The sequence below is a fragment of the Hyla sarda genome, chromosome 1, assembly GCF_029499605.1.
Source record: "Hyla sarda isolate aHylSar1 chromosome 1, aHylSar1.hap1, whole genome shotgun sequence".
NCBI classification, from domain to species: Eukaryota; Metazoa; Chordata; class Amphibia; order Anura; family Hylidae; genus Hyla; species Hyla sarda.
The window spans coordinates 506635289-506653100 of NC_079189.1; the positions used below are offsets into that span (position 1 = coordinate 506635289).

The 17812-nt window shown below is 42.2% G+C and overlaps 1 protein-coding gene across 6 annotated transcripts in view; it reads right to left on the bottom strand.

Annotated features, from left to right (window-relative positions):
* The window catches only part of PAM (peptidylglycine alpha-amidating monooxygenase), a 214696-nt gene that overhangs the window by 179716 nt on the left and 17168 nt on the right, over window positions 1-17812 (bottom strand). For all 6 annotated transcript variants that reach the window (XM_056537530.1, XM_056537532.1, XM_056537527.1 and 3 more), the window contains exon 3: window positions 9056-9176. In XM_056537530.1, the coding sequence (XP_056393505.1) occupies window positions 9056-9176 (121 nt within the window). The remainder of the gene's footprint in view (window positions 1-9055; window positions 9177-17812) is intronic.

The window sequence follows — 17812 nt, forward strand, 5'->3', positions numbered from 1 at the left end:
CACCAGCAGCTGACGTCACACGCCGACAACACGAGGTGAGCTCCTCGTATCCAGTGTATGGCCCTGATTACATCTAGCCAGCGGTGAGGACTTACCATCTCTAGCGCCTGCCAGCGCCAACGTCCTCCCGGCGATCTGCGATCACCGGCGCCTGCCAGCGCCAATCGCCTCCGCTCTCACCAGGACCTTACTGGACTCTACCAATACCATCTGGAACGTTGCACAGAGGACGCAGTGTACCGGCACCATCTACACACTGTGAAAACAGCGCCTCTTACCCAGGCTGCTACCTAAAGGATCGGTAACACTTCTAAGGATACATTATATTCTAAAGAAGGAAAAGAGGGAAACCAATATACAGGCACCCTCAGCCACATTTCACATATTGCGCAGTGGGTGCCTAGATATCAGCGGTTAAATACCAGCTGCACTCACTATATGCCAGTGATATTATTATGCCACTAACATTATTCTAATTTTTAGTATTATTGTCATTTCACATTTTCATGTACATTATTACCTAAAGGTTGTTTTTATTGTATATGTTCTTCTCACATGGGCCCTGTGATAAGTAACTAACTACAGTCTATTTATCCTATTTTAATAAATTGTTTATACTATTATCATTGAAGCACGATCCAGACAATCATTCATTTAATATTTCTCATTTAATATCCATACCATTATTTACTCACTTAGAAGGTCCGGGCAACTTTTTTCTATATTTGTAAATTACTTCTATTAAAACATCTTAATCCTTCCTGTACTTATTAGCTGCTGAATACTACAGAGGAAATTCCTTTCTTTTTGGAATGCTCTCTGATGACATCACGAGCACAGTTCTCTCTGCTGAAGTTATTATTATAATAATAACACTTTATTTATTGCTGTCCTTAGTGGGATTTGAACCCAAGTCCCTAGCACTGCAAGGCAGTAGTGCTAACCACTGAGCCACCATGCTGCCCTTAGCATACATCTGCTATGCATGGTTGCTAAAATGGACAGAGATGTCAGCAGAGAGCACTGTGCTCGTGATGTCATCAGTGTTCCAAAAAGAACGGAATTTCCTCTGTAGCCTTCAGCAGCTAATAAGTACTGGAAGGATTAAGATTTTTTAATAGAAGTAATTTACAAATATGTTTAACTTTCTGCCACCAGTTTATTTAAAAGAAAAAATGTTTTAAACGGAGTACCCCTTTAAGCCATACAGGTTTTCAACACAATTGTTGACCAATATAAAAACATTTTTGAATATCATATTTCTCTTTTTATGTCAAAATTTACTTTAAAACGCCCTAGTTAGCAGGTTTAATCCTGTTTAACTGGTGGCAACATATAATATAGGGCAAAATAACATTTCTCACCATGTTAGATGATTACGACCGGGGGCAAAGTGGCTAATTCAGGATGTTGCACAACAACTCATTAGCAAAATGCACTTTTTCTGAACTATCTTGCATGGACAGGAGGACATCGGGACATAGTAAGAAACTAGATTTTACTCTATAACGTGTTGTCACTAATTATATAGGGAAAAACCTGGTGAAACATTCCCTTTAAGGCCAGGCCAACATACATATTAGAAAAAAGCTGCCAAAACCCATTAACTTTTGTAGGAGTGGACAACTGACTAAAGTGTATAGGGGCCTCCTAACTGGCCCCCAACAGATCATGTTGGTGAAGAGAAGGATCAGCATGTTGCATTTCAACTGTCAAACCTTTTTGTTTTAAGAGAAATAAACTGCTGCCAATAGAGTCAGACAGTGGCTTGTCGTTACATTATCTATAGAAAACACATGAACACTCGGCCGAGCCAAATGTTCATGTCCATTGTTCAAGTGTATGAAGTGATCAGGAGAAACAGCTGTTGGCCAAACCGAGCCTACAGCCATAGGTTATCACGTGTGTCGGTACCTTTAAAGTGGCCATTTATAAGCAGAATTAGGTTCATGAGGCATAATAGGCTCAAAATTATCCATTTTCAATAACTTCAGTCTGTATGTATCAGATGTATGGGAACATAAAAGGGGTAATCCAGAGTTAGTAACAGTACAATACTAATCCTGCAACCTAAAAACATTTATAATTATCTTTTTTTTTTATCACATTGTTGCCTCTATGTGATTTTTCTCCATGCAGCAGAGATGGGCTTGGCTTCAGCAGCAACCCATGTATGTTAAAGACTACAACTACCATCTAGTATTGTTGACAACTACTCCAGGCTGGCATCCATCCCCTAGCACGAAAGAGCAAGATTTCACTGCCGAGACCTTCACATTAGTTCCTAGTTCTCATCCTCTGCTGCTTCATAGACAAACAGCTAACCCTTCTGTGGTGCAATTGGGCATGTGCGACCAGAAAGCTAAATATGAACTACAAGTCGTAACCCTAGGCATTGGGCTATAGACAACACATATTGGGCCAGTAAGGATGATGATTTATGTAGGAAACTACTCAAAATATATAAGTGCCTTACAATGAGGATTTCTACTTTGTATCAAACACTTTCAATACAAAAAGTATTTTCTACACCAGAATACACCTGTATGGTTTATTCACACATACATTATTCTGCGCAGAATAGACCCGTAGGAGTCCAATCCAGTCTTACTATTTTCCCATCACTGTTGCCATCATTAATTCCCTTTTTTTCTCACCTACACATAAATTATGCCCCCTAGATATCCCCTTCCAGAAAAAAAAAAAAAAAAAACACTTAAAAGGGGTATTCTGCCCAAAGACATCTTATCCCATATCCAAAAGGATAGGGGATAGGGGATAAGATGTCTGTCCACCTCCGGGACCCCGCACAATCTCTGTGCAGCATCCGGCATTCGTTTACGAGACTGAATGCCACAGAATGCCGGGTACTGAAAGGAGATCCCGCCACTGGGACCCCCGCGATCAGACATCTTGGAAAAGGGATAAGATCTCTATGAGCAGAATACCCCTTTAGGGTATGTTCACACGTACAGAATCCTGCGCAGATTTGATGCACATGATTTGTAACTGATGATTAGAAGCTGTGCTCAGTCAGTTAGTTTACATTGAAATCTGCAGCAGAAAATCCTGCGCATCAAATCTGCGTAAGTGTGAACGTACCCTTAAGTTAATTTCAGTAAAGTTGTAGATTTTAGAAGTGAACCAAAGAAATCAAGAGCGCCAAAGTGACTTTCCACTGCCAATGACAAAGAACATTTGCGATCCCTCTTGAGGGATTTGTCCAGCTCTGCTTTATTCAACCCCTAAAGAGGGTTTTAGATGATCTGAAGTTTTGGCATACAGCAAGGACATGTCATAACTTCATGATCTGACCACTTGGGGCCTTCACTAATCATTAGAGCAAAGTGACCTTCAATCTAGTAAATTACAGCGGTCACTTCAGATTTCTTCTGTGTGCATAGCATTACTTTCATTCTAGTCTTGCTATTCTATAGTCCCATTCACATTAGTTTCCTATTGTTAATACTATTTGAGGATTTCAGCTTTCTCTTGATGCCTTGGTCATTGTAAAACAGAATACTCAAAATCTACCTGCTCTTAATCTACTAACATCTAGTACTAAAGATATGGAGGCCTAAATTCTGTAGAGATGGAGTTTTCAATTTCTGACAAGTGTAGTGCTGAGCACTACTTAACTCGTTGGGGGTCTTTACTTTAAAGAGTACCTGTCATCAAACCATATTTTCTAAACTAACTCAGATTATATTCCCTAACTACTCCTAACACCCCTCCTGCCCTTTCCCCTTGCTCACATTGTGTGAGCTCCCGGCAGGAAAAAGTGGGCATTCCCCAGCAGGCACAACGTCCCTGAAGCAGGCGAGAGTTGTGATTCACCATGCCACGCTCGCACTTCCTTAGTTTGGTCTCCTGCCAGGCCGGGAGGAGACCAAACTAACTGTTTGACTTGCGGCAAGGAACAAGGAACGTAACAAGGGGTACAGTGAGCCTTAACACCCCACAGGTGATTGACGACGAACTTTCGTTAAAGGGGTATTCCGGGCAAAAACATCTTATCCCCTATCGAAAGGATAGGGGATAAGATATCTGATTGCGGGGGGCCCGCTGCTGGGACACCCCCCCCCCCACGATCTCCCTGCAGCAGCACGCATTCTATGCGTAGCTGCGTCTGCAGTTTCGGAAACCGCCAGGCTTCCGAGACGGGGACGTGACTCCACGCCCCCTCCATTCATGTCTATAGGAGGGGGCCCCTCCCATTGAAATTAATGGAGGGGGCGTGACGTGATGTCCCCATCTCGGATGCCCGGCGGTTTCCGAAACTGCAGACGCAGCTACGCATAGAATGCGGGCTGCTGCAGGGAGATCGCGGGGGGCCCGCTGCTAAGACATCTTATCCCCTATCCTTTCGATAGGGGATAAGATGTTTTTGCCCAGAATACCCCTTTAAAATGGGAAGTGAAAATGAAAAGTTAGATTTTTAACACTAAAATGCTGGTGTTACCCCAAAATTTTCATTTTAACAAGGAGTAACAGGAGAAAATGCCACCCAAAATTTGTAACCTCATTTCTCTCGAGTAAGGAAATACCTCATACGTGGATGTAAAGTGCTCTGTGGGTGCACTAGAGGGCTCAAAAGGGAAAACGCGACATTGGGCTTTTGGAGAGTGAATTTTGCTGAAATGGTTTTTGGAGGGCATGTCACATTTATTAAGCCCCCATGTTACCAGAACAGTAAAAAAAAAAAAAAAACTACATGGCATACTATTTTGGAAACTACACCCCTCAAGGAACGTAACATGGGGTACAGTGAGCCTTAACACCCCACAGGTGATTGACGAACTTTCGTTAAATTGGGACGTAAAAATAAAAAAATAAAAAAACATTCAATAAAAAAGGTTATGTTACCCCAAACTTTTCATTTTCACAAGGCATAATAGGAGAAAAAGCCCCCAAAAATTTGTAACCCCATTTTTTCTGAGTATGGAAATACCCCATATGTGGATGTAAAGTGCTCTGCAGGCGAACTATAATGCTCAGAAGAGAAGGAGCGCCACGTGACCCCATTTTGGAAACTACACCCTCACAGAATTTAATAAGGGGTGCAGTGAGCATTTACACCCCACTGGCGTTTGACAGAAAAGTAGGGGGCAACGCCAGCATGTTAGTGTAAAAATTTTTATTTTTTTACACTAACATGCTGGTGTAGCCCAAACTTTACCTTTTCATAAGGAGTAAAAGGAGAAAAAGCCCCCCAAAGTTTGAAACGCAATTTCTCCTGAGTATGGAAATACCCCATATGTGGCACTAAACTGTAGCCTTGAAATATGACAGGGCTCTGAAGTGAAAGAACGCCATGCGCATTTGAGGCCTAAATGGGGAATTTGCAATAGGGGTGGACCCGGATACAAGGATGGAACATGTCTCCACCAAAACCCTACAGCAGTGTTTCCCAAACAAGGTGCCTACAGCTGTTGCAAGACTCCCAGCCTGCCAGGACAGTCAATGGCTGTCCGGCAATACTGGGAGTTGTTGTTTTGCAACAGCTGGAGGCTCCATTTAGGAAACACTGCAGTAGGAGACGTTTTTCTTTTTTATTGGAGGGGGGGCGTGTATATGCAGTGTTTTACTTTTTATTATGTGTTAGTGTAGTACTTTTAGGGTACATTCGCACTGGCGGGGGTTCACAGTGAGTTTTCCGCTGTGAGTTTGAGCCACAGCTCAAACTTTTAGAAGGAAACCCACTGTAAACCCCAGCCCATGTGAATGTACCCTGTACATTCACATGGCGTGGGGCTCCTCAAACCTTCAGCTGTTGCAAAACTACAACTCCCAGAATGCACTGACAGACCGTACATGCTGGGAGTTGTAGTTTTGCAACAGCTGTAGGCACACTGGTTGGGAAACACTGATATAGAGTCTGTTTCCTAACTCAGCGATTCCACCCGTGTGCCTCCAGCTGTTGCAAAACTACAACTCCCAGCATGTACGGTCTGTCAGTAAATTCTGGGAGTTGTAGTTTTGCAACAGCTGGAGGCACACGGGTGGAATCACTGAGTTAGGAAACAGACTCCAGCTCAGTGTTTCCCAACCAGTGTGCCTGCAGCTGTTGCAAAACTACAATTCCCAGCAAGCCCAGACAGTCAGGGATGCTGAGCGTGTAGTTCTGCAATATGTAACCCTTTAGATGTTGCAGAACTACAACTCCCAGCATGCCTGGACAGTCTGGGCATGCTAGGAGTTGTAGTTATGCAACAAATAATAATAATAATTTAATAATAATTTTATTTATATAGCGCCTACAGATTCCGCAGCGCTTACAATTATGGGGTACAAACAAAGACAAGTATCAGACATAATATTACACAATAACTATTCAAACAAGAGGTGTGGGGATATGTTGAGGCCAATTAAAGAATGTTATAGGCCTGTCTGAAGAGATGTGTTTTCAGGCCACGTTTGAAACTATGGATGTTGTTGTTGAGTCTGAGGGATTGAGGGATAGCATTCCAGAGAACCGATGCAGCACGAGTGAAGTTTTGGAGATGGGAGTGAGAAGTTTGGATTATAGAAGATGTTAGTGTGAGATCATTAGCAGATCGGAGAGAACGTGTAGGATGGTAGATGGAGATGAGAATGGAGATGTAGGGAGGTGCAGCATTGTGGAGAGCTTTGTTTGTAAGACTGAGGATTTTGTACTGTATTCTGGACTGAATTGGTAACCAGTGTAGTGGGGAAGAACAGTTTGGAGAACACTAAGTAGTGGTCTCCAAACTGTAGCTTTCCAGATGTTGCAAAACTACAACTCCAAGCATGCCCAGACTGTCCAGGCATGCTGGGAATTGTAGGTCTGCAACATAAGAAGGGACAGATATTGCAGAACTACACACACAGCATCCCTTGCTTTCTGGGCCACTTCTTGGGAAGCCAAGCCTCTACTGGTGACATCACAAGGAGGTAGAACTACACATGAAGAGGCCAGGACTAAAGATGAAGCGGTATACTTTATACAGCCATACAGATGGCAGTGTAAAGTATTCAACCCTTCTCTCCAACGAGTTAAATATGCTGCTCTGCAGCACTAATTAACTCCTTCCTTAAGGGCTGCACTGTACTTGTGGCTGTCAGATGTGAGCACAGCTCAGCCCCGACATTGACAGGTTTGTGCAAGCTGAACCTGGCAATGTTCAATAGTTCTTCGAGCTGCGGACCCCCTGAAGTCCGGAAAGAATTTTGGTTCGGGGGGCTGGGCTCACTCAACTCTAATCAATTTATTCCACTGTGCTGAGGAGAGCTTATCACTACTTAGCCCAGTCTCTGGTCCTGCTGGGACTCGCAATATATTTTCTTCCCACTTGGGACAACTTCTCAGGAAGCCAATTAACCTATCAGTTTGTTTTTGAAGGAAGTCAACCAAGGGAAATATATAACTTATGTTGTGGCACAGAGATCTCAAAATGGATAAGCATAACTTATACAAAGACTTAGGTGACCTTAACAGGGACTCCACCAAATCTTACTTGCACCACATTAAAGCACTGCTCTGGCAGACTCTTTCCTTGGTTTGTAAAAGGTACAGACATTCATCACTTTCTCATCTCTTTGATAATACATTGTCAAAACTGACAAGCAGGAGATATAATAGCCCACTGATCCTGAGATAGGTTGTAGAAGACCTATGAGGGGGCAGAACAATGAATATTTTATTAAGCACTACTGACAACGAGCGCCAGGCTCTGCTCAAGGTTAAGGGAGATGGGTAGTATAAGCCAACACCAGGATCTTTGCTACAAGAAGATCATTTCCTTACACACACCCCTCGAGTTTAGTTAAAGACAAACATACATATATACATATATATATATATACACATACATACACACACACACACACACACACATATGTATATATGTGATATAGTAAAGAAATCCTAAAAATACACCATCCAAAACAACGAACAACAAACCCAAGAAGCAGTGTTCAAACATTCCCTGTCAACATGAAAAATAGGTTTCAATCAGGCTGTATTTAAGATATCTGGAAGAATTACTATGCCACTTAATCATTGCACAAGACATTGCACGCCTGGTGTAGCGTGAAAAGACTGTGGGGCCCAATTAAAGAAGCGGCTGCGTGCAGACTCCTAATGTTCTGCATACATTTCATTGTACGGTGCTTGATGGTCTACAGGGAAACAAATGAGCCTCCAGTTTCCTTTCCCTCTTCCCTTACTAATGGAATCCCTTTTATTTCCTCAATAGAAAAAACTTCCATCTGCAACAATGAGTCATCACCTACTGCAGCATGACAACAACAGTCCTCTTCCCCATCAGCCTGTGCAGCCCTACGTGTACAAATGTTTGTAAAACCATGGGATTTTTAAGGAATATATTTAATTTTATAGAACACAAGGATTGGATTTGAGAAAAAAAAAAAAAAACAACCACTACGCATGCAGCAACATTGCCCAGAATTAGTAGTGTGCAACAATGTCTTTTTGTATTGATCACAGACTTTGTACAGGCAAAAATAAGTATTGCACCAACCAAGCACCTGAACATATTTCATCTTGGTGTACAAACCTACAGCTTTTATACCCTTGCAGGGTGGCATTGTCAAATGCAATGCCTACTGGATGCAATGCAAAGGAGGAGTAATGTGGCTTGAATGGATTTACCATCAGTGGAGTATTGAAAAGGACAAAAAAAAAGACACTTTAATTCAGGCTTGCCTTCAACTTATATTGTCCACAAAGGACGTCCATGGCAGGAGTAGTGAGATTTTTTTTTTCTTATTGTAGACTCTGAATATGGGCCTTAACCTGGGGCCCCAGGACACTTATAAGTGGTTTATATATTTTTGCATGTACGTTATAGTGCAGATGCAGGTACTATAAAAGCTAAAAAGAAAAAGAAAGCTTAAAAAAAGCAAACAATAACCACATTGAGCTAGGGTCCAGGATATGCCAGCTGTTGTTGAGCTCCCACGTCCTTAACATATTGACTTCCTCAGTTCGGTGACAAGGGATTTGACGCTTCACAGCAAGACCCATAGTTTACCCATCATAACATACACACATACAGCACAATCTACTCACCTCCGTTGGCGTTACTCCTGGCATTCGTATATCCAGAGTAAAGTCTGTGGAGTCTGGTGATATAACCGGCCTTGTTGGTCCTGAGCATCCATTTAAAAGGGTACTGGGGGATTCCTGATACCTTTGGAAACAAAATCATGATATGTTAATAAGTTATTTTCTGGAATTATCTAGTAAATATCCCTTCATACTTATAGAGCTGGAAAATGCACCCTATGGGTGAAGTAACTAGTCTCTGCAATCTAGCACCCTAATAGTTAAGTACACTACCTTTGCTGTGCAGAAAGATACCCAGGGATCCAACCCCCACTGATCATACATTAAAGGGAACCTGTCAGCATTCGGACATCAACCAAGTTGCTAACAATGTTTTGTAGCTGATCCTGCTATACCTGGTAGGAAAGGAAGAGCTTGCACGAGACACCTTGAATTTGCTGATCCATGTGGGTGCAATGATCCATGAGCAATTCTAAAGATAGACCATCAATATAAAAGTCCCAGAAAAGAGTATATGTCATTTTATTGTATTTTCACCATGTCGTAGAAACAAGTTGTGATTGGTGGGAGTCCCACCTTTTTTTTCCTTTTTAATAAACTTTATCTTAAAAGAACTAAGGGACATTACTGTTGTGGCTGTAGCAGTCACATACCAGTGGGGCACATCATTTACTGCAAATGAGCAGAAGACCACTGTATCATCTGCAGGAGACTTATTAAGAGGTAAGTTTGCGTGGGATTTTTCTTATTTTTGTTATTTTATAACATTATATATACATTTTTTTTTTTTTTTTTTTTAAAGGCAGCAAAAACTTTATATTAAAGTTTCTTAAAAAAGAAAAAATGTACAGAGTGAAAAAATACAACCTATATAAAATAAAAAACATTAAAATATAATACATAAGTGGTATAAGAATCAAAACAATCTACAGAACTAAGGCTACGTTCACACTGCCGGTTGTCTCCGGCAGTGTGAAGCCCGTTATTTTAGGATCGAGAAAAGCCGGAGAAAAAAAAATAGTGCTTCCACCATCTTTTTCTACGGCTTTTCTCTCCGAAAATACTGGCGTCTTTTTTCCGGTATGATCCAGTAAAATTACGTCCGGCAAACTGCCCCCCCCCCCCCCCCCCCCCCCCAAAAAAAAAAACAGGGAGTTTGACAGAATTTGCCAGAGCTTACAGACAGTGTGAAAGGGGCCTTACATGTAATCTTAAAGAGTACCTGTCATCAACAAAAACTTTTAATATGTTGTTCATAATCACTAATGAAGACATATTGTAATATATCTTCATAAAAATAAAATTCTATTTATACTTTTGGCCACTAGGGGTCTCTCTTCTATGCCTGGTCTGCAGGCAGCTTCCTATGCTTTTCATAGTAAGTGTACAGCTTTTAGGACTAATGCTGAAAGGGCTCTGGTCCTTCCACAGGAAGTTCAGTACTCTCAGCTCACTGTGAGCTACAAGCCTGCACATGCCTCTCATATAACAGAGGCCAGTCACCTCCCCCCTGTTCTGTGTTCTCCCTGCCCCTCACCACACATTATCTTATACATTGTATTATCTCACTGCACTCCCTGCTCTGTGCCCCCCCCCACCCCCTGACATTCATCTTAATTACTGCCTCTGTAATTGCTCCCACCGCCCCTGGTTCTCAGCATTGACTTTTTAGTGCAGAGAGACACAGGAGAGAGAGAGATAGAGGCTGCCGTCTCTCCCCTGTACTTAGTCTGTATGCACACTGCAGAGCAGCGTTTCCCAACCAGGGTGCCTCCAGCTGTTGCAAAACTACAACTTCCAGCATGCCCGGACAGCTGTTGGCTGTCTGGGCATGCTGGGAGTTGTAGTTTTGCAACAGCTGGAGGTACCCTGGTTGGGAAACACTGCTGCAGAGGGAGAGCAGCATACAGGAAGACTGGCAGAAGCAGAGTCCCGGCCAGGCTTCATGTGACATCATGCCTGCCAGCCTCCTTCCACCCCTCAGAAAGACAGTGCTCCTGAGTTAATGAAGAGGGATAAAAAAAAAAAGGTATTTCCACAGCGTTTTAAACCTCAATAAACACAGGGATAGGCATAGTTAGAGTAAGGGACAGATGGGGAGGGGGGATCAGGGAAAGTTTAGTTGATGACAGGTACTCTTTAAACTTTACAACTGCACCCCATTTCCTCTGTATAGGCCACCAGTAATTGGTGCCAACACTAATCACCCCATTGACCAGCTGTTTGGCACAGTTGTGGCGCCCAGATGTATACAATGTTATCAACCTGGAAGAGTGGGCTCCGTATATTATGTTGTAGTAGTGGCTGTGCTGTCTTAGGCTAGGTTTTCATTGCCGTTGTGCTCCGTCCCGATCTGTTTGATGGCACAACTGACTCCACCGGGTCCTGACAATTCCATAAACTTTAATGGGATCTGTCTCTTTGCTAAACTCCCATTATTTTGACAGAATTGCCGATTGAGTTCCTTTTAGCAAAGTCCAAAGGCAATGAGAGCCTAGCCTTACTGCACCTTAGCTCCCACTGAAGTAAAATTAGATCTGAGCACAGTAACCCAGCAGGGATACTCAACACTTAATAGCGCAGAAGCTTCAAACTTCATACATTGGAAGCATCAGTCAAAAGACAGCAACGACAGCAACCAATCCCTGACTGGTCGCTATGTGCAAATCAAACAGTTTTTTTGACTATGTACATCAGGGAGCTGCAGATGTCCTAAACAGCTGAACATGGTGGTGCTGGTGTTGCCACTAGCTACTGGAGGCATATGCAGAGGAACATCTTATCAGTGATTTAAGGTCTATTCACATGTACAGTATTCTGCACAGATTTGATGCGGTGTTCAATTAATTAGTTTACATATAACTCAGCATCATAAAATCTGCAGCTTCAAATCTTGCAAATCAAATATGCCCAGTATACTGTGCATACATCCTTATCACGTGTATGTATGGAGAGACATGTCAATCGGAGCAGCACACTGTGCGGATGATTCACACTGCCATTCCTGGCCAAAGGTACAAGTTTTATAACTCTGAAAGGGACAGTCATACAGGGTGGATCATGGTGGTTGTGATAGGGAAGACTGTCAATGCTTCATGCTGCTCATTGATAAGGCAGCATCAAAATAGTGATGGGTTCCCTTTAGGGTATGTTCACACGTATGCAGATTTGATGCACAGGATTTTCTGCTGCTGATTTCAATGTAAACTAAATGACTGAGCACAGCTTCTAATCTGCAGTAACAAATTCTGTGCATCAAATCTGCACAGGATCCTGTATGTGTGAACGTACCCTTAGGGTCTATTCACATGGAAAGTATTCTGCGCAGATTTGATGCACAGGATTTGGTGCACAGGATTTTCTGCTGCAGATTTTAATGTAAACTAAATGACTGAGCACAGCTTCTAATCTGCAGTAACAAATCCTGTGCATCAAATCTGCGCAGGATCCTGTATGTGTGAACGTACACTTAGGGTCTATTCACATGTACAGTATTCTGCGCAGATTTGATGCACAGGATTTGGTGCACAGGATTTTCTGCTGCAGATTTCAATGTAAACTAAATGACTGAGCACAGCTTCTAATCAGAAGTTCAAATCCTGCGCATCAAATTTGCGCAGGATCATGTATGTGTGAACGTACCCATAGGGTCTATTCACATGTACAGTATTCTGCGCAGATTTGATGTGCAGGATTTCAAGCTGTGTTCAGTTTACATTGAAATCTGCAGCAGAAAATCCTGCGCATCAAATCTGCGAGTGAAATCTGCACAGAATACTGTACGTGTGAATAGACGATTAAGGGATTAAATCCATCCTGCACCGCAAGAGCCATTAAAGGGGTACTCCGCTGATAGAGGTCTGATCGCGGGGAGGGGGGGGGGCATCAATCATTTCACCACAAAATCTACTGCAAAACAAAACAAAAAAAATCTTTCTGGGGCAAAATTGAAAAAATAAATAAATAAAAACATGCCATTTTGTAACTTTTGGGAGGTTCTGTTTCTACGCAGTGCACTTCAGTAAAAATGACACCTTATATTTATTCTGTAGGACCATATGATTAAATTGATACCCAACTTATATAGGTTTGATTTTGTTTTACTTCTGTTAAAAAATTATAACTTATAACAAAATTAGTACTTAAAAAATGTCCTCTTCTGACCTCTATAACTTTTTAATTTTTTTGTATACAGGGATGTGTGAGGGCTCATTTTTTGTGTCATGATCTGTAGTTTTTATCGGTACATTTTAATCGCTTTTTATTACATTTTTTAGGGTACACAAAAATACGCAATTTTGGACTTTGGTATTTTTTTTACGTAAATGCCATTGACAGTGCGGTTTGATTAACGTAAAATTTTAATAGTTCAGATATTTAGGCAGCCAGCGATACCACATATGTTTATTTTTGTTTACATATTTATTTCAAATGGAAAAAAGGGGGGCGGTTCAAACTTTTATTAGGGAAGAGGTTCATTCACATTTGTAATTTTTTTTTTTTTTTTTTTTTTTTACACAATCTTCATCTTATAGTACCCATAGGGCCCTATCACATGCAATATTTTCATTGCATACACTGTTCAATGCTATGCCATAGCATTAACCCCTTCATGACCCAGCCCATTTTCACCTTCAGGACCTGGGCATTTTTTGAACATCTGACCACTGTTACTTTAACATTAATAACTCTGGAATGCTTTTAGTTATCATTCTGATTCCGAGAATGTTTTTTCGTGACATATTCTACTTTATGTTATTGGTAAAATTTCACTGATATTTGCATCCTTTCTTGGTAAAAAAAATCTAAAAATTTCATGAAAACTTTGAAAATTTAGCATTTTTCTAACTTTGAAACTCTCTGCTTGAAAGGAAAATGGATATTCCAGATACATTACATATTGATTCACATATACAATATGTCTTCTTTATGTTTGCATAAAAAAATTGACGTGTTTTTACTTTTGGAGGACACCAGAGGGCTTCAAAGTTCAGCAGCAATTTTCAAATTTTTCTCAAGATTTTCAAAATCGTACTTTTTCAGGGACCAGTTCAGGTTGGAAGTGGATTTTAAGGGTCTTCATTTTAGAAATACCCCATAAATGACCCCATTATAAAAACTGCACCCCCCAAAGTATTCAAAATGACATTCAGTAAGTGTTTTAACCCTTTAGGTGTTTCACAGGAATAGCAGCAAAGTGAAGGAGAAAATTCAAAATCTTCATTTTTTACACTCGCATGTTCTTGTAGACCCAATTTTTTAATTTTTACAAGGGGTAAAAGGAGAGAAATCACCCTAAAATTTGTAACCCAATTTCTCTCGAATAAGGAAACACCTCATATGTAGATGTAAAGTGTTCGGCGGGCGCAGTAGAGGGCTCAGAAGGGAAGGAGCGACAATGGGATTTTGGAGATTGAGTTTTTCTGAAAGGGTTTTTGGGGGGCATGTCCTATTTAGGAAGCCCCTATGGTGCCAGAACAGTGGACCCCCCACATGTGACCCCATTTTGCAAACTATACCCCTCATGGAATTTAATAAGGGGTGCAGTGAGCATTTACACGACACCCTCGTTTGACAGATATTTGAAACAGTGGACTGTGCAAATGAAAAAATTTATTTTTCATTTTCACAGACCACTGTTCCAAAAATCTGTCATGCACCAGTGGGGTGTAAATGCTCACTGCACCCCTTATTACATTCCATGAGGGGTGTAGTTTCCAAAATGGGGTCACATATGGGTATTTATTGTTTTGCGTTTATGTCAGAACCGCTGTAACAATCAGCCACCCCTGTGCAAATCACCTCAAATGTACATGGTGCACTCTCCCTTCTGGGCCTTGTTGTGCGCCCCCAGAGCACTTTGCGCCACCATATGGGGTATCTCCGTACTCGGGAGAAAGTGCATTACAAATTTCGAGGGTCTTTTTTCCCTTTTACCTCTTGTGAAAATGAAAAGTATGCGGCAACACCAGCATGCCAGTGTAAAAAAATAAATTTTTATACACTAACATGCTGGCGTAGACCCCAACTTCACCTTTTCATAGGGGTTAAAGAAGAAAAAGCCCCCCAAAATTTGTTAGGCAATTTCTCCCGAGTACAGCGATACCCCATATGTGTCCCAAAACTGTTGCCCTGAAATACGACAGGGCTCCAAAATGAGAGAAAGTGAGGCCTAAATTAGGGATTTGCATAGGTGTGGACATAGGGGTATTCTACGCCAGTGATTCCCAAACAGGGTGCCTCCAGCTGTTGCAAAACTCCCAGCATGCCTGGACAGTCAATGGCTGTCCGGCAATACTGGGAGGAGTTGTTTTGCAACAGCTGGAGGCTCCGTTTTGGAAACAGAAGCGTACCAGACAATTTTCATTATTATTGGTGAGGGGAGGGGGGCTGTGTAGGGGTATGTGTATATGTAGTGTTTTTTACTTTTTATTTTAGGTTAGTGTAAGTGTAGTGTAGTGTTTTTAGGGTACAGTCACATGGGCAGAGGTTCGCAGCAAGTTTGCTGCTGGGAGTTTGAGCTGCAGCGCAAAATTTGCGCCATCTCAAACTTGCAGCACTCACTGTAAACCTCCGCCCATGTGAGTGTACCCTGTACATTCACATTGGGGGGGGCAAACATCCAGCTGTTGCAAAACTACAACTCCGAGCATGCCCTTTGGCTGTCCGTGCATGCTGGGAGTTGTAGTTTTGCAACAGCTGGAGGCACACTGGTTGCGAAACACGGAGTTAGATAACAAACAAACTGCAGTGACAGCAGAAGGGCATGCTGGGACTTGTAGTTATGCAACAGCTAGAGGCATTCTGCTACAACTCCCAGAATGCCCTTTGGCTGTCCGTGCATGCTGGGGGTTGTAGTTATGCATCAGCTGAAGGCACACTGGTTGCAAAACACTTGAAAGTTTATTAACTTAGTGCTTCCAAACCAGTGTGCCTCCAGCTGTTGCAAAACTACAACTCCCACAATGCATGGTCTGCATGCATGCTGGGAGTTATAGTTTTGCAACAGCTGGAGGCACACGGGTTGGGAAACACTGAGTTAGGAAACGGACAATGTTTCCCAACTAGTGTGCCTCCAGTTGTTGCAAAACTACAACTCCCAGCATGCTCAGACTGCCCATGCATGCTGGAAGTTGTAGTTCGGCAATATCTGGGCAGTCTGGTATGCTGGGATTTGTAGTTTTGCAACATCTGGAGGTCCACAGTTTGGAGACCACTGTATAATGGTCTCCAATTTGTGCTCTTCCAGATGTTACAGAACTACAACTCCCAGCATGCCTGGACAGACTGAGCATGTTGAGATTTGTAGTTTTGCAACATCTGGAAGAGCACAGATTGGAGACCATTATACAGTGGTCTCCAAACTGTGGACCTCCAGATGTTGCAAAACTACAACTCCCAGCATGCACAGAAAGCCAAAGGCTGTCTGGGCATGCTGGGAGTTGCAGTTTTGAAACTCCCAGAGGCAGCAGTGAGATCGCTTTACGGCGATCTCACTGCTACCAATGAAGATGCTGCCCTGCTGCTGGAAACTCATCGCCGGGACGCACCACCGCCGGGACCGCCTGGAGGATGCCGCTCGCACCGGGACCGCTCGGGACACCGCATGGCCGGGTAAGGGACACTTAGCAGAGCTGTGTGTGTGTCCTGATCCCCGTGATCAGGACACACACAGATTTGACCAGCTGATAGCAGCGATCGCTGGGGGGGGGGGGGGGGGGGGGGGGGGGGGGATGAAACCCCAAGTGGTCACATGGTAAGATGACTGGCTATCAGTGATAGCCACCATCTTATCGGGCGCTGCGGGATGCCGTGAGTAGCAGCAAAAATGTTCATGACGTACCTGGTACGTCATGGGTCGGGAACACCTTCCCACTCATGACGTACAGGTATGTCATAGGTCGGGAAGGGGTTAAAGGGGTTCTCCGGTGGTAATTTTTTTTTTTTTTTTTTAAATCAACTGGTGCCAGAAAGTTAAATAAATTTGTAAATTACTTCTATTAAAAAATCTTTACCCTTCCAGTACCTATTAGCAGCTGTATGCTACAGAGGAAATTCTTTTCTTTTTGAATTTCGGTTTTTTGTCTTGTCCAGAGTGCTCTCTGCTGACACCTGATGCCTGTATCAGGAACTGTCCAGAGCAGGAGAAAATCCATAGTAAACCTATGCTGCTCTAGACAGTTCCTGACACGGACAGAGATGTCAGCAGATACAGCAGATAGCACTGTGGACAAGACAAAAAAGAAATTCAAAAAGAATAGAATTTCCTCTGTAGCATACAGCTGCTAATAGGTACTGAAAGGATTAAGATTTTTAAATAGAAGTAGTTTACAAATGTGTTTAAATTTCTGGCCACAGTTCACAAAAAAAAAAAAAAAATTATAATAATAATTAATAAAAAATAAAGTTTTCCATCGGAGTACCCCTTTAATCAGTGTTATTGGTGCTCGATTGCTCCAACCTGCAGAGCCTGGCTAGAGCATCCTAAGCTATAAAAGGCAGTAAGCATGCTCAGCCCAAAAATGTTAATAGGGGTGCTACCGTGTGTACTAAAATACACATCAAGCAGCAAAATAAAAAAAGAAATACACCATATAGCGCACAACTGAATATTTAGAAAAATCTAGTAATCTTTATTACATGATTACAAAACGTTAACCAGACATTTACCAAATATTTAAAAGGGACCAACCGCCATTACACAATGGGGAGAAGCCCCTAGAACCCCTCCCAGGGCACTCAAATGTCTGTCTGGTTAGC